We start from the raw sequence: 24,031 nt of genomic DNA, 5'->3' as shown, positions 1-24,031 counted from the left end.
CTTCTGCCTTCTAAGTGTTAGGATCAAAGAGGTGTGCACACCCACGTCCAGCCTTCTTCTTCTTTTTTTTTTTTTTGTGAGACAAGTTTTCATCATGTAGCCATGGTCTGAAACTTGCTATGTAGACCAGGCTAACCTTGAAGTTACAGAGATTCACCTGCTCACCACCTGGAAAATGCTCGGGTTAAAGGCATGTGCCCGTACCTGGCACTCTTGAATTTACAGAGCACCTAAAAGGCCAGTACGATAGCTCGGTGGGTAAAGGTGCCCGTGGCCAAGCTGAGCTCAGTCCCTACCCCCGACATGGTGCAAGGGTTCCTGAAAGTCCTGACTTCCCCTTGCGTAGGAACACACACGTATAGTATAAACCATCTTTAAACGTAGAGAGGAAAGCATCTAGAACTGGTTTGCTACCAATGAGCTCTGCAGGCTTGTTTGGTCTCTTGTTGATGAACGTCTCAAAGGATTCCTTCATCAGGTTGATAAAGCGCTCATTCCTCTGGAAGCACACCTCCACCACGTGGTCTACTTTGTCCTTGAAGTCCAGCAGGTCTTGGACCATGTCTTTATCCTTCTCGGGATTGATGACAATGGTTGTCCCGAAGGTCTACGGAAGGAGACACAACCACGTCAGCAGCGACAGGCCTGGGAAGGCGGAGCAGCCTTTGCTGTCTCACACCGTGACGTGACGGCAGGCCTGCCTCATCTAGTACCCTGGGAGGTGGGGCCTGGCATTCAGGGAGGTTCTGCCTCAGTCCCAGGCAACACCCCTGGAAGATGCGGAGTGGTGCTGTACTGGCAAGTGAGGGACACAATGTCTGGAACACAGAGGTGGGAACTGGGACCGGAAGTCTTGAATTGGGCTTAGAAACACAGCAGCAGCAGGCAGAGCAAACTGCTGAGCAGTGTGTGCTGGTTCTCAGTGAGCAGGCTCAGGCCTGACGAGCAGACACAGCAGAGACTGCTGCCGTAGCAGACACAAGTCTCTACATGAATGGACACCAAGCTGCTGTCACTACTGCAGCTGTCCCCCTGCAAGGTGGCCGTCACTGCGGGTCATCTTAAAAACATTCCTCAGGGCATCGGAAGACAGAGAACAGACGGCCCTCACGCGTCCATCCCTCTGCAGGGTAGAGTGAGGACCAGTGTGTGTGTACCTTGATGTATTCACTCCAGTGCTGCAGCAGAGCGTGCTGCCCGCCTTTCACCCGGCTGAACAGCTGGTACATCTGCGTGAGGTCAGGCACCCTGTTCTCGTCCAGCAGGTGGTCCAGCCCTAGGAGTATGCAGAACAAGAGCAAGTCACAGCAGGAAGGCAGCGTTCCTGAGTGGAAACAGCCTAGTCCACACCAGTCAGTGCCTGGCTTGCAGACCTGGAGCACACACCTGCTGGAGGTATGTCTGTCTGGTTGCCTACCTGAGGTGGCTCAGATAGGTGGATCTCAGTTTTCTGAGTGCATATGGAATGGATTATTCACTTTCTCATTTCACTAAAGCCCTTATTTAACAAAAGTAATGAGTCAAAAGATATTTAGACAAGTAAATATCCACGAGATAAATTGCCACAAGAAATTCACAATGCAAATTATTTGAGGTTTTGTCTGTTAGTCAGAAACACATTTGTTAGAAGATTAGTTCAGGGGCTGGAGAGACGGCTCAGCAGGTAAAAAAGCATTTGCTGTTCCTGCAGAGGACCCAGGTTCTGTTTGCAGTCTACATTGTGGCTCACAACCATCTCTATCTAACTCCAGTTCTAGGAGATCTGATGTTCTCTTCTGACCACTGTGGGCATTGCACACATGTGGTACACATACACACATGCAAGCTAAACACTCATGCATAAAATAAATATAAACTGAAATTGATTCAATTTTAAGCTTTTAATTGATTAATTTGATTCACATAATAAACTAAGACAAATAAGTACTGTCAGATATTTTCTGTATTCAATATGGAATTTTAGAAATTTTATTCAGTTATTTAGGTTTTATAATTTTATTATTTCATATTATGAGCATTTTGCCTGTGTCTTAAGTACATATACCATGTTTGTGCAGTGCCTGCAGAGGCCACAAGAGGGCATCAGAGATGCTCCCTGTAGACCTGGAGGTTGTGGGCTCTCAAGGCACTGGAGTCCCAGGTCTCTGTCCTTGGCAGCGCCTGCACACACAGGGTCAGGCGTGTGGAGACGCCCTCTGTGCTAAGCCACAGGTTTGGCTGCTTGGTATGTCTCAAGATTACTTCTGAGCTAAACACACAAATAAGCTTTAACTTCTGTAAGATATCTCCCAGGAGTCCTAAATATCTTTAAAAAAGTTGAAGGGCCTTTACTTTTTGGAATGTTTCTAATATAACTGTGTATGTTGTTGTATGTACATGTGCGTTCGCACACATATCTGCAGGTGTCTGTTCGTCTGGGGGCCAGAGATTGATGCTGGTATCTTCTTCAATCATCCTCCATTTTGTTTTGCTTTTTATTTGGTTAGGCAGTCTCTTACTGAACCTGGAACTCACCAATTCAGCTAGACTGGCTGGCAGTAATCCTAGACATACTCCTGACTCTGCCACCCAGTGCTGTGGTTACAGTTGGTTGCTCCTACTGGCTTCTTAGTGTGGATCCTGGAATCCACACTCAGGTCCTCATGCTTGACTGCATGGCAAGCATACGATCAATGCAAGCCTCTCCACAGCCACTAAAATCTACAACGAGCTTTTACAAGCACAGTTCATCATTTCCTGGCCACAATTTAGCTTATCAAGGCATGCACTGAGACAATTTATGAAAACTTCTGTTATTCGCTTGTCGTGTGCTCATGAGTCTGGTGCCTCTGGAAGCCTGAAAGGGAGTGTTGAGCCCTGGAGCTGGAGTTAGAGAGGTTCTGGGTTGTTTATCCCATGTGCTGGTCCTGAGTGGAGCACAGACTTCAGTTTAAACCACACAGGATGGAAAATCTACCTTTCTGCAGGATTGCTGTCAAATGTTCTCCCAAGAGCTGTTTCTCCACACAGGCAATCAAGGGTTTCCTAGAAAGAAGACAAAGTGTCAGCAGAGGACTGGCTAGCCCCCAAAGGTTCAAGTTCAAGTCCCAACAGGCAGCCTACAGCCAAGTGGACAGAGGGCTAATGAATACATACATCATGACAACTGTGAACTCTGATTTTTTTTTTTTTGGTTTTTCGAGACAGGGTTTCTCTGTGTAGTTTTGCGCCTTTCCTGGAGCTCACTTGGTAGCCCAGGCTGGCCTCGAACTCACAGAGATCCGCCTGGCTCTGCCTCCCGAGTGCTGGGATTAAAGGCGTGCGCCACCAACGCCTGGCGAACTCTGATTTTTGCTGACGATTCATTTCAGTTTTTTTTTTCTTCTTCTTTCTTTCATGAGACAGGATCTCAATAGATAGCCCAAGCTGGTCTTGAAAACACCGTTTTTCTACCTCAGCTACCCAGTGCTGAGATTAAAGGCATGTAGCACCACACCTGGCTGTTTGTAGCATTTCTAAACACAACTTGCTGAATATCACAGACAAGTCCATAGGTAGGTGCAGAAACATTGGCAGTAAGCACCCGAGCAGCCTGCCTGGTTGGTGTAGGTACACGTGCCCTATATCCTGGTTTCTGATTTTTACCTCCGCCCTTCATGGTTTGGCCCTTGGTGTCCCTTGCTTTCTGAACTGTAGACATAAAACTCTAGAACAGAGATTGGAGCCCTGCAGAGCGAGCCCAGTGGAGCAGTCTAGAAGCCGGCAGGGCCCATCTGGCAGTGCAGTCTACAGTCCTACTGCTCAGGCCTACCCAAGCACTCTGGTCTCCATGCTCACGTCATGTTGGTCTCTTAGGCAGGATGGCTGCGCGATGCTGTGGCACCCCTAGGCCTCCAACACCATCTCCCTCACAGTTTAGACTCTGACCTCCCCTCTCCTCCACCACGGACACAATCTTCCTGCACTTACTCTGCCTTAGAGTGTGTTCTCAGCCTTGCTCTGCACCCTGTAGCACAGGAGGGGACTGGCAAGTGAGGGGTTCTCGAGACTGGCTGACACCCACTTCTTGTCCATCTTCTACCCCAGGTCTGAGATACACTCCTGCAGCCCCACTCCTCACCCTGACCACCCGCACCCCACAATCGCCGGGCAAGGTTCTGCTCATGGAACAGCCTGCTACAAGGTCTGGGCACATGAGCACCACACGGAACAGAACGGTGGAAATGTGTCCTGACCACTACAGTCACAGGTACAGACACGGTCTGTCCCGGAACTCCCTATGTAGAGCTGGTCAGCCCTGAGCTCACAGAGCTCACAGACCTTCCTTGGTCTCCCAAGTGCTGGGATCACAGGCATGCTCCACCACACACAGCCTCCTGGCCTTTCCTTATTCATAACTTACCTTTTCTTTTGAGAAGATCACAGAGAATCTGTTTTATTACAAGAATGTTTAACTTTAGACTTTTCTCAAGTCTTCATTTTAGAGTTTATAAGGAAGACTATTGGAGTTCAGTACCTAGTACCAATGTTTTAAATTGTGTCCTGTGCACATACCACAGCATGTGTGGATGCCAGAGGAAACCTTCAGGAGTCTGGGGTATTGAACTCAGGCAGTCAGACTTGGCATCAAGTCATCTTCTTTCCGTTTTTTGAGACAGAGTCTCAGTGTGTAGTCCTGGCTGGCCTAAAACTAGCTATGTAGACCAGGGTGGCTTTGTACTTACGGAGATTCACCTGCCTCTGACTCTTGGAACTTTAGGATTAAAAGTGTGCACCACTGTGCCCAGCCTTCTATAAGGAACTTTTTAACCTATTTAAATCTCACAGCACCTACGGTGAAAGATGGGATTCATATCCCACCCTCTATGAAAATGGAGTTCAGAGATGTGGGTGGCCCTTTTGAGGGGAGCCTGGCGTGGCCGCTGCTTCTCCCTGGTTGCTTCTGCTCAGTCTCCTGTGGCCTTCTCCTGACTCTTCTTCCCTATCAAGTATGAGTGTGATGAGCACATCAATATCCCCAAGCAATCCAGCATTCCCCAGGCTCGGCTCTGGACTAGGACCCATGGCGTCCCTCACTGGAAAGGAAGAACACAATCCTCTTAAAGGTGCTGTTTCCTGAACTCCCATGCTATGTCTCCTGAGATTCTGACCCCATCCTTCCTCTTGTCCCAAATCCCACAAGGACTGGAGCTTTGCATGGGTTTCCCATGTCCCCTTTGTGCCCCTGCCATGTTTCCATCTCCTCACAGCAGTAAATAATACATGTCTTGAATAAACACACATGCTCACTCCCTTTTCATTTCCCTTAGCTGCTCATCAACCCAAAGTCTAGAGGAAAAAGACTGAGAAGAGGAGAACAAAGTGTACTGTTATCCTAAGAATTATGGCCACCTAAGACTTCTAACAAAGGGTGGAGAGGAATCAGCAGTGAAGCCTTGGCACTGCTCTTGCAGTACCCAGCACTCACACCAGGTGGCTCACAATCACCTATAACCCCAGCTCTAAGGGATCCCCAACCCATGGACTCCTCAGGCACCTGTACTCACATGCACATACCCACAGACTGCACATAACTAAAGGTAATAAAAATCAATCTTAGCCGGGCGGTGGTGGCGCACGCCTTTAATCCCAGCACTCGGGAGGCAGAGCCAGGCGGATCTCTGTGAGTTCGAGGCCAGCCTGGGCTACCAAGTGAGTTCCAGGAAAGGCGCAAAGCTACACAGAGAAACCCTGTCTCGAAAAACCAAAAAAAAAAAAAAAAAAAAAAAAAAAAAAAATCAATCTTGAAAAAACGAAAAGCTGGTAAGTGAAGGGTCTCACATCCGTGAAGATCTATCAGGTGAACAAAGTACTCAGGTGTTAGCTCAGGGGCCACTTTCCTTGACCAGCCACTCGTGATCGTGTGTGGTAAGAACAGTTTGTAATTGCTGAGCATGGGCAGACTATAAGCAAAGCATGGCCTTGTGAGCAGAACAGCCTAAGAGCAATGGGTTAATAACCAGAGGTACAAGGTATTTTTTTTCTGTTTTTGGGGGGTGGGTGGGAGGCGACAGTGTGTGTGTGTGTGTGTGTGTGTGTGTGTGTGTGTTGTGTGTGCGCGCGCGCGCGCGCGCATGCATGGGTGTAGCCTTTGCTGTCCTGGAACTCACTCTGTAGATCAGGCTGGCCTTGAATTCACAGAGATCCGCCTGCATCTGCCTCCCGAGTGCTGGGATTAAAGGCGTGCGCCGTAGATGGCCCCCCCCCCCCCCGCCACCCCCACCCCCCCACCCCGGCTATTTCAATATGCAGCAAGAAAGTCTGCGGCCTGTGAGAAACTGAAATGTCATCCAGGGACAGTGCTTACTGTGTGCTGTGGTCTAAGTAAGTGATCACTCGGTCTGCTTCCTCTTCTAGACGTTTACTCACATGGTTCAGATACTCTGGAACCTTCCAAAAAAAATTAACACATCAATGACAAAAGGACTTCTCACATTATTAATATTTTCCTCATAAAATAGAAAACGAGCAATGAACACATTCAAGTCAAATATTAATAGATTACCAGGGGTGGGCAGGGTGGGAGGATGTGTGAGTGACAACTAGGAGGCTGGAGACCACCTCTAAAATTGGGGCCCAGGTTGCACTCACTGCTTACCACAAAGTGTTGGGGATCAGTGGGCCCATATGAGTAAGTGACTAGGATCTGGGTAGAAAGCCCAAAGCTTACTAGCAGCCACACATGAAGCTGTCCTGTCAGAGGTGATAGCTCTCCTGTAGCCAGAGGCTGCACCACAGATGTCAGCTGTCTGGGGCGGACAGTCCTCAGGGCCACTTGTTAACACTGCTGCAGCTAAGTCCTGCTCTGACAGGCTGGCCATCTCGTAAGGAGCAGGTTAATGTGTCTGCACTCAGGGCTCCCTTCAACTTGACGCCAGGGCCTAGGAAGCTGCTCAACAGTGTGGGTGATATTGCTATTACATTTGCATTATCACATGTATTATAGATTGCACATGTATTTTGGGGGGGATTCTACACACAGATGAACAATTCTGATTCTTTAATTATTTGTCTTTCATATTTAGGATTTACTCTTTATCTTTGCTTAGACATGCGCTCCTTTGCTACTCCACAAATTACTTTGGGGGGGGGGCGGTTTAAAGCAAACGCAGTTGGCGCATCTCACCTCCCTGTCTTGCATCAGCCTCTGGCCTTCTGCAGCGTACAGACAGTTAGTCTCTTCCAAGAACTTCAGTTCAAACGAGTCTTTATACACCTAGGGAATGAGCAGTTACTGACGAGTTCCACGCAGGAGCCTGCCTTCTCAAGCACTAAGGGCCCGCTTTCTGGGTCAGCAGGTTGCAGCTTGTGGTCGTCTTGTGCCACTGTTCTTTGGAAAACTTTTCCTACCGGGCCAGAGCCCTACCTGCTCTCAACACTAATGCTTCTTTAGCCTTTGTTCATCGGTAATTGGTTTTCCTTTTTTTGTTGTTGTTGTTTTTTTGGTTTTTCGAGACAGGGTTTCTCTGTAGCTTTGGAGTCTGTCCTGGACTAGCTCTGTAGACCAGGCTGGCCTCGAACTCACAGAGATCTGCCTGCCTCTGCCTCCCGAGTGCTGGGATTAAAGGCGTGCGCCACCACTGCCTGGCGGTTTTCCCTTTGTTTATGGTATATTTTCCATAGAAATTATCATTTTATACAGCCATACGAAGTATCAATCAGTCTTTTCTTCTGTGGCTCCTTGTGTAGGGTGGTGTTAGCCTCAGGCATTCTCTCCTTAAGGACTAGACAACCACATTTTCAGCTCATACTTTTGTGATCCTATTCCCCACTTACATCTCTGATGCCCGTGTTTTACTTTGGGGCAGATGGCCATCACACACTCAAGACCAAGGCCTCACCTGGAGATCTGAGAGCATGCTTAACAGACTCCGAAGCAGGCTCCTGTCCACAGCCTCACCGCTTCTCTCACGCCCAATGAGCAGCAGGATCCCATCAATGGTCTTACTCTGCACCATCCTGTCACTGATGATATGGTTCCTAAACAGCTCTAGGCCCATGTCCCTGACAGGTAGAAAGCAGAACAAGGCTTTAGTTCAGCCTTGGATGCTCCACAAGCTTCACATGCACCGGGGAAAACCTGTTCTTTGCTCATTAGAGCCAGAGCCTTGAGGAGGGCTCTTAGGAACGTTCGTCTGGCCAGTCCAGGATGTCCGTGTCTCTACCCTAAATGAGGGTATTTCCTGGAGAGGTCAAGCTGACCACCCTGAGGCGGTCATGAGATACCTCACGCTACACTGGCACCCAACAATCCAACTGCTTTTGTGTGAGGCTGCCATCTGTGACTCACGGCTCACTATGTGTCAAGGCCATGGGAGGCACTCCGGAACCCTTCCTTCTCCTGTACTGTTCCCGCAGCCTCCTCTCTGCGCCACAGAAAGCACGTCTGAAACAACCCCAAGTTAATCCTACTTCCTCAGCTTGTAGCCCGGGAGTTTCGGCAAGTGCAGTAAAGGAAGGTGCCACTCTAACAGAGAAGACGACAGCAGGGCTGGTCAGATGCGGGAGGGCACTCACCAGATGGAGGGCAGCATGGAGTTCTGGAGGACATAGGTGCGGTCCAGGAACAGGAAGATGCTTCTGATCATGATCTGAAGACCAGAGAGGAGAGGCACTCACACACCTATTCCCCTCCTTCACATACCCACCACCTGAGATCTGACTTTCTGGGCCATCCTAGATTAGCTGTCTTGAATGTAACAATCACTTCTTGATGGAAAACCCTCACACCTCAAGTTCCTCATTTTTATACATTCAACCTTTTCTTCTGGTATTTCTCAGCCCAGACTGCAAGGATTTTAAAGCATTCAACCTCAAGGATCTTGGAAATTTAATTATCTCAGGCGGTTGGTGGTGTCACATGCCTTTAATCCTAGAACTCGGGAGGCGTGGCAGGCAGAGCTCTGTGAGTTCAAGGCCAACTTGGTCTACAGACGAGTTCCAGAACAGTCAAGGCTACACAGAGAAACCCTGTCTGGGTGGGAGGGGGAAAATTTAATTATTTACCAACTCATGACACAATGATGCTTTTTGGATGGCTCGGTACTAGTCTTTCTTGATTTCTTGAGATGGGGTTTCATGGCCTTAAACTCCTTATTTTCCTGTTTCTACTTCCTAAATGTGATTACAGGCACACAACAGAACCTCCATTCCCGGCTTCAATTTCCTAAGTCTTGCTACCCGTCTTGAGGCTCAGGCTCCAGAGCATACTCTGTTGCAAGGACAGCGATGTAGGCAGTGAGCTGTCCTCTGTCTTTGTTGGGGAAGCTCTGCATTTACCAGCTGGAGCTGATTCCACCTTTGCTGAAACTGCTGACATTTGAAAACACCTTCCCTAATGGACATTCTCGTCTTTACATCCACACGGCTCAAAACGCTCATCCTCTGCTCCTCATCCTTACAAAGCAAAGACTCAGTCTACTTCAAGAAGCCACACACACTATCTTCTCTCACAGGTCACCAACGGCTGGGCCACACAAAAACTCACACCTGTGAAGACAAGTTAGCCACCACCACAGCCTAGGGTTTTGCCATTTAACTACAGTGAGGGCTGGAACTCAGGCCAAACTGCAATCAGACACCTGAGCCTCCTTTGAGAACACAGGGAGCCTCCTCCTACGTGCACACACCGACTGCTGACCTGGAGGCAGAGCTGGCCAGCACCCCTTCCTAGAAGTCTGAGGAAGCTCACCACCCCACCCTACTTTACTACTCAATTGTGGTGAAGGGTCCCTGAGCTCAGGCCTGAAGTTGTAGAAAGGCAGGTTAAGGCTGGTGTGAAGAAATCACTCCATTCTGTCTAGAGCAGAGGCTTGTAAAGCCAAAGGACAAGAGAGCAGGAGTGGGTGAAATGACTCAGGCATTAACAATAAATAGCATTGATAGAGAATCCGGGCTGATGAAGGGCACACTTACCATTTGTCTGCAGTGATCTTGCCAGCATGTGTTAATCTTCTTTAGAAATAGAACGCTGTCTAGCGAGTCTGTGCAGACCTGCTAAGGAAGCTTCAAACATACCAGTCCATCCCATTGTTGCGGCTTTCACTTTCATCTCAGTGCCCTTCCCGCCAGATGTCCTTCTAGTAACACTGAAAGTATAACCATTTACCATTCTAGTGTAAGCTACACTACTGTCCGAACACTTGTGAAAACCTAATCCCAAGGCAATAGTACCCAGAGGCAGAAAGACACCCTGGAGAGCTGTGCCATCCTATCCACAAAGCAGGCAGCTTTTAGCAGGTGGAGTCTACTAGACTAGGGCCTGGGCCTTGGACTTCCAGCCTCCAGGTGGTGGCTTACAGGCCAGTTTACACATGGACTGACAGAGACCAGCAGCTCCCAAGCAGGAGTGGATGCCTAGCCTCTGCCCACTGCCAGCTCCTTTCCTTTGGTGGTAACCTGCCTGACTCATCCCACCCCTTGGATCTGTCTCACTGCTTTGCCTTGGCTTCCGCTCTCCTCTCTTCTCTGCAGTTACTTTCCACTCCTGCCAGCTGACACGAATAACCAGGCGTGAGTGCTTCAGCTGGGTGGTCGGATTTCACCCACTGAGGGCCACGATGGACCTTCTAGAACTGGGGTCTGGTGGGCCTGAGTACCCCACAGTCAGAGTGTATATAAAAGTATATAGACAGGCAGTGGTGGCGCATGCCTTTAATCGCAGCACTCAGGAAGGAGAGGCAGGTGGATCTCTGTGAGTTCGAGGCTAGCCTGCTCTACAGAGAGAGTTCCCAGACAGCCAGGGCTACACAGAGATATTCCGTCTCAAAAAGAAAAAAGAAATGCTGTGTCTGGGCTGGAGAGAGGGCTCAGAGGTTAAGTGCACTGCCTGTTTTTTTCCAGAGGTCCTGAGTTCAATTCCCAGCATCCACATGGTGGCTCACAACCATCTATAATGAGATCTGGTGTCCTCTTCTGGCCTGCAGGCATGTATGCAGATAAGAGTACTGTATACATAATAAATAAATGTATTTTAAAAAAGTGTATAGCAGGGAGCTGGCAACTGTCTCAAGCATCCTCAGAGATGAGATTACAGGCATGTGCCTCTGTGTATGTGTGTGTGTACTTTTTTTTTGAGACAGGGTCTCACTATGTACTCTGGCTGGCCTGGAACTTGCTATTAGGATAATCTGTAATTTTATGTATGTATTATGTATGTATGTGTGTATGAATGTGTACATGCCTGTAGTGCCCAGAGAGAGCAGAAAGAGGCATTAGATCTGGAACTGGAGTTATGGATAGTTGTGAGACACCATGTGGGTTCTGGGAACTAAACCTCAATCCTCTGCAAAAGGAGCAATTGCTCCTAACTGCTGAGCCATCTCTCCAGCCCCACTTATTTTTTTTAATTTTTAGATCCCCCCCCCAATGAATGAAGTTTTTATTCGTGTGTGTGTGTGTGTGTGTGTGTGCGCGCGCGCGCGCGCGCGCGTGCACGCGCGCTCGCTGGTGCCAGTACCCATGGCAGCCAGAGGTGTCACATCACCTGGAGCTTAAGTGAGCTGCCTGACATGGGTCCTTGACAAGAGCAGCATGTGCTTTTACCAATGAGCCACCTCTCTAGCTCCTAGGATATTCTTTTTAAGAAATGTGCAAAATACAGCTTTTAAATAGAGATACCCAAATGTGGGTTTCTGGAGAAGGATTTTCTTGCCCATTCTCATTGGATCTCTGAGCTCCCTAATATAGAAAAGGCAGTCCACACAAGTGGAAAGCACCAGGTGTCTGTCCTGTGCTTCAGTCTTGTCTACCACTTGCTAGCACGTGGCACCATCCATGTTAATAAGTTCAAGTGTGGCAGGGCCACCCACCTCAGCTCACATGAGGAAACACAGCGTGCCCAGATGGAGGAAAAACTTGGTAAGTGTGCCACAGTCAGGGCAGAGAAGCCCTGATCTTGTCAGTCAAGGGCAGCTGGGAGAGGCAGGTGATGCTGGCCCAGCCTTAGGAGGGGAAGAGAATGCTCAGGGAGATAGTGAGGCCACAGGCACATCTGTGCAGGTGACCATAAAGACAGCTGGCCAGACAAAAAGGTTCAGTTTCTCGCCTCCTCAGTCTCAGGAAGCATATTCACAAGTTTAGACAGCCAGAGGAAAGGTCTGTCAGCACATTACCCTGGGAGAATGCTTCTATGATGGTAAAATATGTCAGACCACTATCTGTGCAAAGCAAGACAAAGGTTGGCCACAGGACTTTCAGCAGGTTGAGAGACGCCACAAGCCTGATGACAGATCTGCAAAGTTCCTATTACCTTCACATTGGCCAGCTGGAGCTGTGTGGCAGTCAGCCTGCATGGGCCTTTAAGATTAAACTGGAGTTAAACTGACACTGGTCCATCTGATGCTACCTGGCAGCTCAAGAGTCACCAATAACCATGGAGTAGTTGTACCTGACCCTGTATCTCTAAGATGTAAGGGTCCAATGTCAATGTTCTCTAATAAAAGAGTTCTGTTAAGTAACTTACACAGGTCTCTAGATCAATCATTTTCTGATATTTCCCATAACAGTACTTAGTACCACAGAGCATGGTGTTTACCAAGATCCTATGCACCCTGCTAGAGTTCGGTCAATTCTAGGATGCAAGGCTCACAGCATCCCCTGTGCCAGAAGTGAGTAATTCTAGGCAATGGGATGCACAGGCGCCAGAGGGTCTGTTGTGGCTTCTGCCGAGGCAGCTTTCTGGTGGCCACTCTTGTCTCCTTTCAATCCCTACAAAGGACTTGCACCACGAAAGGGAAGTACACCCTTCACGGTACAATAAAAACCCAACAGCCAGAATGCTTAGGACAGACCATGAAAAACTGCCAATCACATTTAAAGGACAGCAAAACTCTGTTGTGTATACTGGGCTGGAAGAGTGACTGGCCAGTAGTGACCTATACTCCAGAGGGTGTCCACTGTTATCCACGGCATCACCACACGCATTCAAATCACTGGCTGCTTGGCTTCAGCATCTCAATCAGGTAGAGAGAAATCCTCTAACATTGATCTATTTAATTACCATTCTCCCCATGGATCAATACACCTGGCCAAAACTGTGCACTGCTTGACCCTCAGCACAGCAGGAGGCCAGGCACACTTCAGGTCACAGGTGAGCTTTCCTTCTTTGGCTTTTCTCTTCTGGAAGCCTGTGGCAGCAACTGATTCTTGCCAATGGGCTGGCTCTTCTCACTCTGCCTGCCATGTTTCTGCACAGGCCATCCAATAGCACCATCTCCTCTGCGGGCCTCCTGGCCCCTCAGCACTTCCCTCCTCTGGCTGGTGGGCTAGCCTTCCTTAATGTCCAGAGGTGCACATGGTCTTTTGTTGCACAGATGCCTGTCTGTTACCTCCATTAGAGGGAGGGAGGTACTCACAGTGCGGTTTCCAGGACCTAGTTTGATGTCTGGCCGCACAAACGGCTACTTTGGAAATGTGTTGGCCGGAGAAGGTTCTAGGCTGCATGCTGGCCCGAGTTCTAGACTGTGCCATCATTCTGCCCAGGAGATCACATAACAACTTGATTGAGCTTTTGCTTAGAAACCTGTAAGTCATCTCAGTGACTTGTACAGCTTCCAGTGCAAATCCTCGATGGCACATCCAGAGTCAAATGCGGTCTGCGACCTGAACTGCACACCAGACTCTGCTCAGTTAAGAACATACTGTGCACTCCCCCACCTTCACTGTCTGGGTCCATCCCACTGTCCTTCAAGGCCAATTCCATGTCCTTCAATTCAGTGGTATCCTCTGCACCCACCAGCCCCTGGTGGGGCTCTGCCTGGTTTCTGTTCTGCTGCATGTGTCTGGGGTCAAGACATGTTGTCACTAAGGAATCTAATGTGTTAGTGCCTCTTTCCTCCTGTAAAACAAACCATGACTCTTATAATCCTGGTTTGTTAACAAGAAACAGCGTACTTCCGACTCTACCCTGGGCTCGGATTCCATGGAGGATGGAAATCAGGCACACAGCCACTTTCTATAATCCATGATCAAGACACTGAGTTGGAAACAAAGGCTTACTAAATATGTGACCACTTTGGTCAACCCCCAGAGTGGGATTAATTTGCAGGAGGATAATTAAAGCAGGTAATCAAGAAGTGTTTTCCAGCCAAGTGGGATTAGAGCAAAACAGTATGAGCTGACCCTGATGGGCACTGGTGTCCTAGAAGATGACATCTAGTGTCACTCTCCGCCCAGATGCCAGGCTCCTCCAGGACTCTGAATGGGGCAGAAGCTCTACATGCCTCACAGCTATCTCAGCAAGAGTGCATGCTGGCAGACTCCTCTAGGGCATGTGGGCACCATCATCTTGTACAATCTTGCAGTCGTTAGTTCAGAACACTTGTCAGAGAATAGAGAGGCATCCTGATAGAAGCCCATGTAGCAGAAACCTAGACCATAAAGGCCTGAACGTCCAGCAACACTGCCTGCTGCTCTGCATTAACAGGCTCTGTACAGCTGGTAAGACCATGTTCCCTTTGATGAGGGCCACAGGAAGAAAAAAGATCTCCTGAACCAGGAGAAAATCTTGAATAGGCAGGTTCTGGGATTTGTTTTATACATGAAAGCACGGAGCCAAAGAAGTCGGCATGGGTTTTACACGCTACACTTGTGTCCTAAAACTGGCAATGGGTGTGGGGACCAGCCTGAGGCCAGGTCCTACAGATGTCCTTGTGGGCATGAGTCACAGGTGACACGGCAGCAAATCCGCCGCCGCCGCCCTCTGCCCAGAGCTGTGCACAGCACATGCCTGAATAATCCCCGTCTTCAGCTGAACACCGTGGCCACCGCTCCTTTGTCTGGTTCCGTCCTGGGAGGCACAGTCTCAGACCAGACAGGCAGGTTCTCCTGCATGCTCACGATAGCACACAACCCATCAGGAGAAACTGGATGCAGCAAGGACCCAAGCACAGTCCTCGGGTGAAGCCGGATCCACGGTCAGATGGTAAGGAGGGACCGTGTTCCTACCACTACCCACCTGTGGGGACCAGGAAAGACCCACCGTCTAGACGAGACAGGCTTCCTGACACCCTGACGTGGGCCTGTGAGACAATGAGCAGAGAAACTATGGGGCTGCACCCCGATTCCTGACAGACACAAGCCCCAAAATAAACTGGGTATGTTTGAAGCAGCCACGTTTGTGGGGATTTGTTCCATATTATAGAAAATGAATACAGATGGTTTTTATTAAAGGACAGAATTTAAATTTTAAGGCATTTTCAGAAATTTTCCTAAATACTCCAACTAGATGCATAAATGGAGGTTGTTTACCCTCATTCATAGCAGTAATTTAGAAGCTATAAATTTCACTTAGAAATCTAATACAATGAGTTATGAAACAACCATAGGCCCTTTGTTCTATAAGAGAGGATTTAAAGCTTGTTCCTTTAGTATTAAGGATATTCATTCGTTCTTTATCCCATTTGAAAAAGATCTGGGTAATAAACAGGCAAGAAAAGCAAAGCAAAGAAAGGATATTCTCTGAACGGAAGGATCTGGGCCTGGACGTGGTCTTCACAGACCTGGCGCAGCTGCTTGTAGAGCGTCGGGGAGACTTTGTGAGAACAAAGGTTTTCCACAGCCTACAACAAAGGGAAAGGTGACTGTCACCAGAGTCCAAGCTCTCCAGCCTGCAGGGCTGATGCCACCTGGGTCTTCAGGGCCTGCGAGCAAGCCCGGGACTAGGGCGCTGGCAGCACTGGGTGCAGCGCAGTGAGGGCAATGACCAACAAGAAGGGCTCAGCCCGACGGTGCGCTACACCCGCCATCCCGAGGACTGGGGGCTGGCACCCCACGTCTCCAGCGTCGCCCTAGCTCAGTGGTTTCTCTATCAGGCGGCAAAACAGTACTAGGACTCTAGAGCAGGTCTGGATCTTGTGGCCATTTTCTGATTCTCTAGGCTGAGGTGGGACACACATTTATTATCTTGAGAATGACCATGTGAAACCAGGGCAGTGATGGGAGGGGAGCAGAACTCTTGCTCAAGCATGGCAGGGCCTCCACCTATGGTAAGTGGAAGTTACAAGAACTGACTCCTGAGTGATACAGGCCAAGCTATGATGACCCGTGTTTACTTACTGATTGACTGATGTAGAATTCATTTGTTTTGTCTTAATGAAGAAAAGACAACATTTGTTTTGTTTTGAGGCAAAATTTCTCTGTGTATCCCTGGCTGCCCTGGATCTCATTCTGTAGACCAGGCTGGCCTTAAACTCAGAGATCCACCTGCCTCTGCCTGCCGAGAGCTGGGATTAAAGGCGTGTGCCACCACCACCTGGTGAAAAAACAACTTTTAAAGCAGAAAAACATTAAATATTTCTACCCACTAGAAGAATATACATTCTTACCAGTCCTAATTAAACCTCTCAAATCTCATTCAAGTGTGAAATATAAACAGAAATGTTTTCTACTATAATACTTTAGAACAATTAAAAAAAGTTCTAGCCGGGCGGTGGTGGCGCACGCCTTTAATCCCAGCACTCGGGAGGCAGAGGCAGGTGGATCTCTGTGAGTTCGAGGCTAGCCTGGGCTACCAAGTGAGTTCCAGGAAAGGCGCAAAGCTACACAAGAGAAACCCTGTCTCGGAAAACCCAAAAAAAAAAAAAAAAAAAAAAAAAAAAAAAAAGTTCTAAAGAGAATGGAGGAACTTTCCACCAGTTCCCTTTCCTCAAAGTGGCTCCACATCTTATAGTAGAGGTTCTGCCTCAGTCCACATTTACAAGTACAAAGTCAGTTTTTATACATGTGCATGCCTGCATACTTCTATTTTGTCAAAATCATGTGTGTGTATGTGTGTGTGTGTGTGTGTGTGTGAGATACTGTCCCTCATGAAACAACAATTTGTAAGGACCATTTTCTCTTTCTTCTTGAGACAGTCCCACTATGTAGCCCTGGCTTCCTTAGAACTTGTCTGTAGAATAGGCTGGCCTCGAACTCACAGAGCTCCTCCTGCCTCTGCCTCCCGAGTGCACCAGCAGTCCCAGCAGATGAGCGTTTTGTGAGCACGGACTCCTGAGCTGAAGCCAGTAATCCTCAAACCACTTTTCCTAGCTGTGACGTGTTATCACTGTCACTCACTACTGACAGGAAACACACAGACTTGTTTGTTTTGAATATTAAGAGACCTCAAGGCAGGCGGCACCCGCAGGCAGTGCAGACTTGCTGTAAGCCTGAGTACAAGTGTGTGCCACCAGACCTGGTTCTTGGGACTGTTTCTAAATTGACCCCTGATGTAAGAAGGGTCAAGTCAGGCTAAGACAATGTGCTGTGGGCATTTAAGAGTCACCTCAGAGAAGCAAGATTTAGTCCAACAACCAAAGGTGGGATGTGGCAGGTTTTGGATTTTGCTTGTACCAGTTCACAGCTGTTCCTCATATCAACTCATTCCTAAAAATTATTGCTCAATTATCCCCAAGGGTCACTCCTCACAGCAGACATTTTGTGACCAACAACTGTCTGCAACCCCAGTTGTAGGAGATACAACACCTTCCATACTGTGGGCACTAGATATGGAATGTGGTGCACAGATATGCATGCAGGAAAAACATCCACACACATTAAATAACATAATAATAATGAAAACCAAAACGGCTCCACTAGGGAATCCCCTCAAACAGTTAAGAAAGAAGTGACATCAACTGTATACAAGGAAGAAAGAATCATTTCAAACTCATAAGGCTAACATTACTTTGACACGCAAACTGATCAAAGATATAGAAAGGAAAGAATACATTAAGACAAAATTAACAAAACATTAACAACTCAAACCAATACATGAAACAGGCACAATGGCAGATACTTCAATTCCAGCAGCACTCAGGAAGCAGAGGCAGGTGGATTTCTATGAGGATAGCCTTGTCTACATAGTGAGACCATGTCTCAAAAAAAAAAAAAAAAAAAAGGGTACATTTCAGCCAAGTATGATATAGCCTAAGTACCGAAGACTGTCATTATACTTAAAAGAGGGGGAAAAAATTAATGAACATAATTGACAAACTAAGAGACAAACCCACCGGCTCTCTCACCAGCTGCAGAAACATGCTTTCATTAGACCAGGAGCAGAAAGGCACCTCCTACGTGGTAGCATTACACTCAGCAGTGGTAAAGTACAAGTGGCCTGAGACCTGGAAGACAAGTGGCCTGCTTTCTTACTTCTAACCACTGTCCCGGAGGCTCCTGCCCGTACAGCAAGACAAGGTAAAGAAATAACAGGCCCGACATTGAGACGGGAAAAGCTTTCTAGTTAGACACGACCGTCTGGGCAGAAGACCCAGTGGGTCTACGGAAAATCTTGAAGCAGACAAGGCTGGCAAGTTAGAAGGACAGCTTCAACACATAAAAACAACAGTGTTTCTATATAAGTGAGAATCACAAATCAAAATTAAGATAAGGCAAAAATTCCACAAAAGGTTTGTAACATCTGTAAACCGAAACAAGAAACACTGCTGAGAAATAGTTAAAGAGACCTAACAGGGTGCTATCTATCTTCAAGGCTGAGTCAGTTTTCTCTAAACGATCTAATGGAGTCACCATGATCTCAATCAAACCTTAGCTGACTTCCTGGAAGGAGCCAGAAAACAGATCCTAAGATTCCTACAGGAATACAAAGGACCAAGACTGCTGAAACAACTGTGGAGAGACACAAAGCTGGCGGTGGCTGACCCTTCCTGACTTGACACCTGTCACACTCGCTCCTAGAGGGACAGTCGCTCTGTCTTTGAGAAAGGCAGTTGGACAACAGTGTGCCCAGCACCTGGACAATTACAGGGAAAACACTGCATTTAGATTCATATCTCACAACGCACACATAAGTCCACAAGGTATAGATCACAGATCTAAATGTAAAACTTTCAACTCTAAATGTCTACAAGGGAAATACAAGAGCTTAGATCAGCACAAAGATCTGTTTGTTTTGTTGAGACAGGGTCTCAAGTAACTGGCCTAGAGCTGGCTAGTAAAAGGCTGGCCTTGGACTCCTCAATCTCCTATGCCTGCCAGTGCTGGGATTACAGGAGTGTGCTACTATTCCCAACTATGGCAAAGATTTCCTATTTTTTAGGCGGATACTAAGAGCACAACCTTAAAAAACTGTTGATACATTGGACTTCAAAATGTAAATCACTGTTCTTCAAAGGACATCGATCAGTTAAGGGGTAAGTTACAGACTAGAAGAAAATATTTGCAACTTGTATCTGGAAGAATACATATTAAATCCACACATTCAATAATAGGAAAATAATCTAAGAAAATGAAGCTGGACATACTGGCTTATGTCTACAATCTTAGAACTTGGGAGGCTGAAGCAGGAGGGCTGTAAGTTTGCAGCCAGAGTGGGCTACATAGAGAGATAAAAGGGGGAGGAGAGGAGAGGAAGAGAGGGGAGAGGAGGAGAGGGGAGGAGAGGGGAGGAGGGGAGGGAGGCAAGCAGACAAAAGGTCTGAATAGTTAACTTCATCAAAAAGGTTACAGAATAGCAATAAATGTATGAAGAGATGCCTAATATCAGTAGGGACTGTAAATTAAACCACATGTAAAGCTGACAGCACCAAATGCTGGTGAAAATGTGGAGCAAACAGGACCCCCATACCACCCGCAGAGTGCAAAATGGTACGGCCACTTAGAAAAGCAGGCAGTTTCTTATGAAATTAAGCACAGGTCTTCTGTAATCCCTTTGAGATAGCTTCCTGAGAGGAATGAGAACACATGCCCACTCAAGATGTATTCAATGTTCATAGCAGCTTTGCTGGCAATGTTTTCCACTGGACACCCAAACATCCTCCACCTGATGACTACACCAATTGTACTAGATCCACACTACTCATAATAAAAATAGTACGGGGGCTAGAGAGATGGCTCAGAGGTTAAGAGCACTGCTTGTTCTTCCAAAGGTCCTGAGTTCAATTCCCAGCAACCACATGGTGGCTCACAACCATCTGTAGTGAGATCTGGTGCCCTCTTCTGGCCTGCAGGGGTGTGTGCAGACAAAACACTGTATACATAATAAATAAATCTTAAAAAAAAAAATAGTACACACTTGGGGGCACATGGGATGGTTTGAGAGGATAGCTGGGGTTGGTGAAGGGAGGCGGGAATGTGATGTAATTCTATTTCAAGTAAAAACGTATTTAAAAAATTTAAAAAAAACAACAATACACCAAACTGCTAAACACTATTCTAAGTAAAAGCCAGATAACAAAAGATGGCAAATGCATGACTCCTTTTAGATAGACAGGACAGAGTAACTAGAAACAGCAATGGCTGCCAGGGTAGGAGACGGGAAGGGATGGCGCGAAGGGATGGCGGGAAGGGGCTGCGATACTTCGTGGGCGATGGAAACAGTCTGTATTTTCATGGGGTGGGGGCAGCAAAACAATGCATATTAGGCCATTAAAATCTACTGTAACAACAAGTATGTTAGGGTAAACCTGTAACCCCCACAGGAGGATTACCTTGAGTTTGGGGCAGCCTGGGCTACACAATCAAACTCTTAAAAAATAAAACTAGCCAACTCCCCCTCCCCCTAAAAAAAAAAAACCTACTGGAGTACAAGTTATATATAAATTATACTTCAAGAAAGCTGGTTAAAAAAACGATCAGGGGTGTGGTGGCACATTCAACCATGTGGGAAGCTTTAGGCAGGAGGATTGCTGTAAGTTACAGGCCAGGCTGGGATATACAGCAAGTCACTTAAGTCAGCCAGCACTCTGTAGCAAGACTCTTACTCACAAAGGGAGCTGGGTAGAGACTTGGGAGAGATGGCTCAGTGGTGAAGAGTACACGAGGACTTGAGATTGGTTCCCAGGACCTACGGCTCACAACCACCTAACTCAGGCTCCAGAGCGGTCCAACACTTCTGGCCTCCAGCTCCCTACTCCCATTCATACCCCCCCCCCACACACACACTTAAAATAATAAAGGGGAATCTTCAGGGAATCTTCAGGGAAGGCGCAGTGGTGCACACCTTTAGTCCCAGCACTCAGGAGGCAGAGGTGGGAGGATCTCTGTGAATTTCAGGCCACTTGATCTACATAGTGAGTTCCAGACCACCAGCCTACAGTGAGACCCTATCTAAACAAAATAAAAACAAAACCTTAAAAAGAAAAAAACCCGTCGGGCAGTGGTGGCACACGCCTTTAATCCCAGCACTCGGGAGGCAGAGGCAGGCGCATCTCTGTGAATTCAAGGCCAGCCTGGTCCACAGAGCGAGATTCAGGACAGACCACAAAATTACACAGAGAAATCCTGTCTCCAAAAACCAAAAAAAAAAAAAAAAAAAAAAAAAAAAAAAAAAAGAAAGAAAGAAAATCCCTCCCTCAATACATCAATTTACAAACTTAAAGACAAAGAACAGACACATGTACACCAATCTATCACCCAAAATGCTTGGAAAAAGTGTTATGAATTAGACTTTTTTCCCTCTGGATTTGATACATGAATACGCATAATGATGTATTTGGGGGAATGGGACTCAAGTCTAAACACAAAATTAATTCAAATCTCATATACCTTAAACACAATTTGAAGGTCTATTTTTACTTATCATTATGTGTGTGCATGAGGCGTCTGTGTGGGTCCATGTGACATGGCTAGAGTCTGGAGGTCAGAGGGCACCTGCAGTCAGTTTCTTCCCATCTTTTGGAGGGGTCTGAGGTTTGAACACTGGCTGCAAAGTCTGTTCTGCCAGAGCTTTGACCCACTGAGCCCCCCCACTGGCCCTAGCTTAAGGAGCTGTATACACCAGTTTTAGCACACATTGTGTTCCGTCCAAGGCCATCAGAAGAGGTCAAGTGTGCACTCAGAGTTTTGGATTGGGAGTACTCAATCTGTAACAATTTCCTTTGGGTACCATTGTTTATTCTTCTTTTCCGTACTTTCTGTAACTTACAATACATTCACTTTGTAACCAGGATAAAACAAAACGGTAAATTCATGACTTCAGCGTAATTAATTATATGCTTCATCATCACCTAAAATAGACTATTTGGCGAACATTATTGTATAAAACCATGGCAGAAGTCTGCTTGAAACAGCAAAATGTACTTCTGATGATTTTTTTTTTTTTCTGCTGTGGACACTGACCATCTTGAAGTGAAAACTACCCAAATCAGTCTGCAAACCTCCTATGCAACAATTAAACAACAAAACAGTGTGTGTGTGTATGTGTGTGTTAGGGGGCGGGGGGCACGACACAGGGACCCTACTAGCAAGTGGAGCCGTAGTGAATTTTATGTGTAACTATCTGGCATTCTGGTAACACTGAAGACTGCTGGAGCCCCCCGTGGCTCTCAGCCCCCAACACCTCCTTTCTCCTGGTGATGGGAACACTTACACCTCCCAAGCAGCCTGATGTAAGTAAGCCTCAACACACAGCACTAATCCAGGGCGGCGATCCACAGAAACACCTGCTGACCGGGGGGCTTCGCGGCTTCCGCTAGGGAAGGCAGGCTCGGGCCGCAGCGTTTTCCCCCCGGCAGGCCTCCCTAGCGTCGGCGACCGTGGCTGCGGGAGGAGGAGGAGGAAAACAGCCAGGTGCTCGCAGGCCCTCGCCGCCGCTCACCTGGTACAGCTCCTCCAGGTTGTACCTGATGGATGTGCTGCTCTGGATGGCCTTGACCGCTTCGTGAAGCTTCCGCCACGTGTCCTGAGTGTAGTTGTCAGGCAGCCGCGGCCTGTCTGTGGGGAGAGAGGGTCAACGGCCGCGCGGGGACAAGCCAGGCCGGGGCACCGAGGCAGGGCCCGGCAGGGCCAGCCAGGAGGTGCGGGATCGGGGCCAGCTGGGGCTGCGGGGACGTGGCGGAGCAGGAGGTGCCCGGGGACCAGGCAGGCTGGAGCGCCGGAGCCGGGCAGTGCGGGAAGCAGGGCGGGCTGGGGCGCGGGGACAGGGCCGGCTGGGCAAGCCCCAGGAGGCCCTGTCCGAGCGCGCGACCTGCCGGCCGTCCCCCGTCCGCTCCTCACCGGAGCGCACCCACCTCGGAAGTTCTTGATGACCAGCTTCCTGGAGCCGCCCGCGCCCCCGGGTTTGGCGGGGCCACCGGTCAACGTCGCGGGCTTGGTGAGGCCGTTGGTGCGGCCCATGAGAGCCGAGACGCTGCCCTTCCGCGGGCCCTCGTCCGCCATGGCTGGGCCGGACGCCGCCCCGCCCCGCGCCGCCCGGCTCCTCCTCCTGCCCTGCGCCCCGGCCGTGCGCGTCCGGCTCCTCCTCCTCCTCCTGCCGGGCTCCGCCCTTGAGCGCTCGGCTCCTCCTCCTGCTGCTCGCGGCCCCGGTCCGCGCGCCCGGGGGCCCAACGGCCGCGGCGCGCACCGGAACGATCCGGCTCCGGCGCGCGGGCTCCGCCCAGTGAGGGCTCCGGGGCGTACGCGGCCGCGCGGGGAGGGTCGGGGGCCCGCGGGCGTTCTAGGACGGACGAACGCTCGCGAGAGGGCGCCGTGGTCTCTTATCGCCCCCCCCCCCAGCCCCAACCCTGCAGCGAGCGCCCTGCAGCTCCAGGGGTTCAACGTCACGCCAAGGGCTGGGGAGCACCCCACACCTCGGGGCTCGGGAATGCTCCGAGACGCACGCCGCCGAGGGCTGGGGAGTGGGGTGCTCCAGTGACGGGGGTGGGAGGAGGACTCGGGGACACTCCCGGGGAGGGCTAGGAGTGCGCGGGGTGGGGTGGGGTTATGGCGGGGACGACGTGTTCCCAAAGTGGAGTCCGGACTTGGGTTCTGTTTGCTGGGGGGAGTGGGAGAGCCGAGAGCATCTCTGCACCGTGAGGACCGAGGAGCGGCTCACCCTCCTCCACGACGGGGTGGGGGGCACGGGGGAGTCGCTAGGACACGTTCCCAAGTCGGTTGGGACCCCTCCACGCCAGTCCTCCGCCCGCCCTCGCGTGCGCCCCTGGCCGGGGGCCGAGGCACCCACCCCGGGGACCGCACCCGGATCACTGACGGCTAAGAGCAGGGCGGTGCTCGCACCAGCTTCGCCCCGCTCCGCTCGGCGCCACCGGTTCCGGAACCAACGTGCGCGCGCGGGGAAGGCAGTGTGGGGACGAGGAGC

The 24,031-nt window shown here is 49.1% G+C and overlaps 1 protein-coding gene across 2 annotated transcripts in view; it reads right to left on the bottom strand.

The window, feature by feature from the left end:
* The window catches only part of Cul4a (cullin 4A), a 38,908-nt gene extending 15,752 nt beyond the window's left edge, over positions 1 to 23,156 (bottom strand). Inside the window, exons 1-11 of one of the 2 annotated variants that reach the window (XM_028881271.2) lie at positions 22,965 to 23,152; positions 22,553 to 22,668; positions 15,475 to 15,578; positions 9,934 to 10,003; positions 8,536 to 8,609; positions 7,860 to 8,022; positions 7,145 to 7,234; positions 6,326 to 6,408; positions 2,957 to 3,024; positions 1,158 to 1,276; positions 415 to 607 (exon numbers count right to left, since the gene is read on the bottom strand). In XM_028881271.2, the coding sequence (XP_028737104.1) occupies positions 415 to 607; positions 1,158 to 1,276; positions 2,957 to 3,024; positions 6,326 to 6,408; positions 7,145 to 7,234; positions 7,860 to 8,022; positions 8,536 to 8,609; positions 9,934 to 10,003; positions 15,475 to 15,578; positions 22,553 to 22,668; positions 22,965 to 23,112 (1,228 nt within the window). In that variant the 5' untranslated portion in view covers positions 23,113 to 23,152. Of the gene's footprint in view, positions 1 to 414; positions 608 to 1,157; positions 1,277 to 2,956; positions 3,025 to 4,705; positions 5,055 to 6,325; positions 6,409 to 7,144; positions 7,235 to 7,859; positions 8,023 to 8,535; positions 8,610 to 9,933; positions 10,004 to 15,474; positions 15,579 to 22,552; positions 22,669 to 22,964 lie in introns of those variants that run through there. The other variant, XM_037211599.1, reaches the window with a different exon arrangement.
* Between the last annotated feature and the right edge of the window lie 875 nt (positions 23,157 to 24,031).

The sequence above is a fragment of the Peromyscus leucopus genome, chromosome 17, assembly GCF_004664715.2.
Source record: "Peromyscus leucopus breed LL Stock chromosome 17, UCI_PerLeu_2.1, whole genome shotgun sequence".
NCBI lineage: Eukaryota > Metazoa > Chordata > Mammalia > Rodentia > Cricetidae > Peromyscus > Peromyscus leucopus.
Note: the sequence above shows the minus strand (reverse complement) of the source record. Positions and strands in the feature narration are given on the sequence as shown.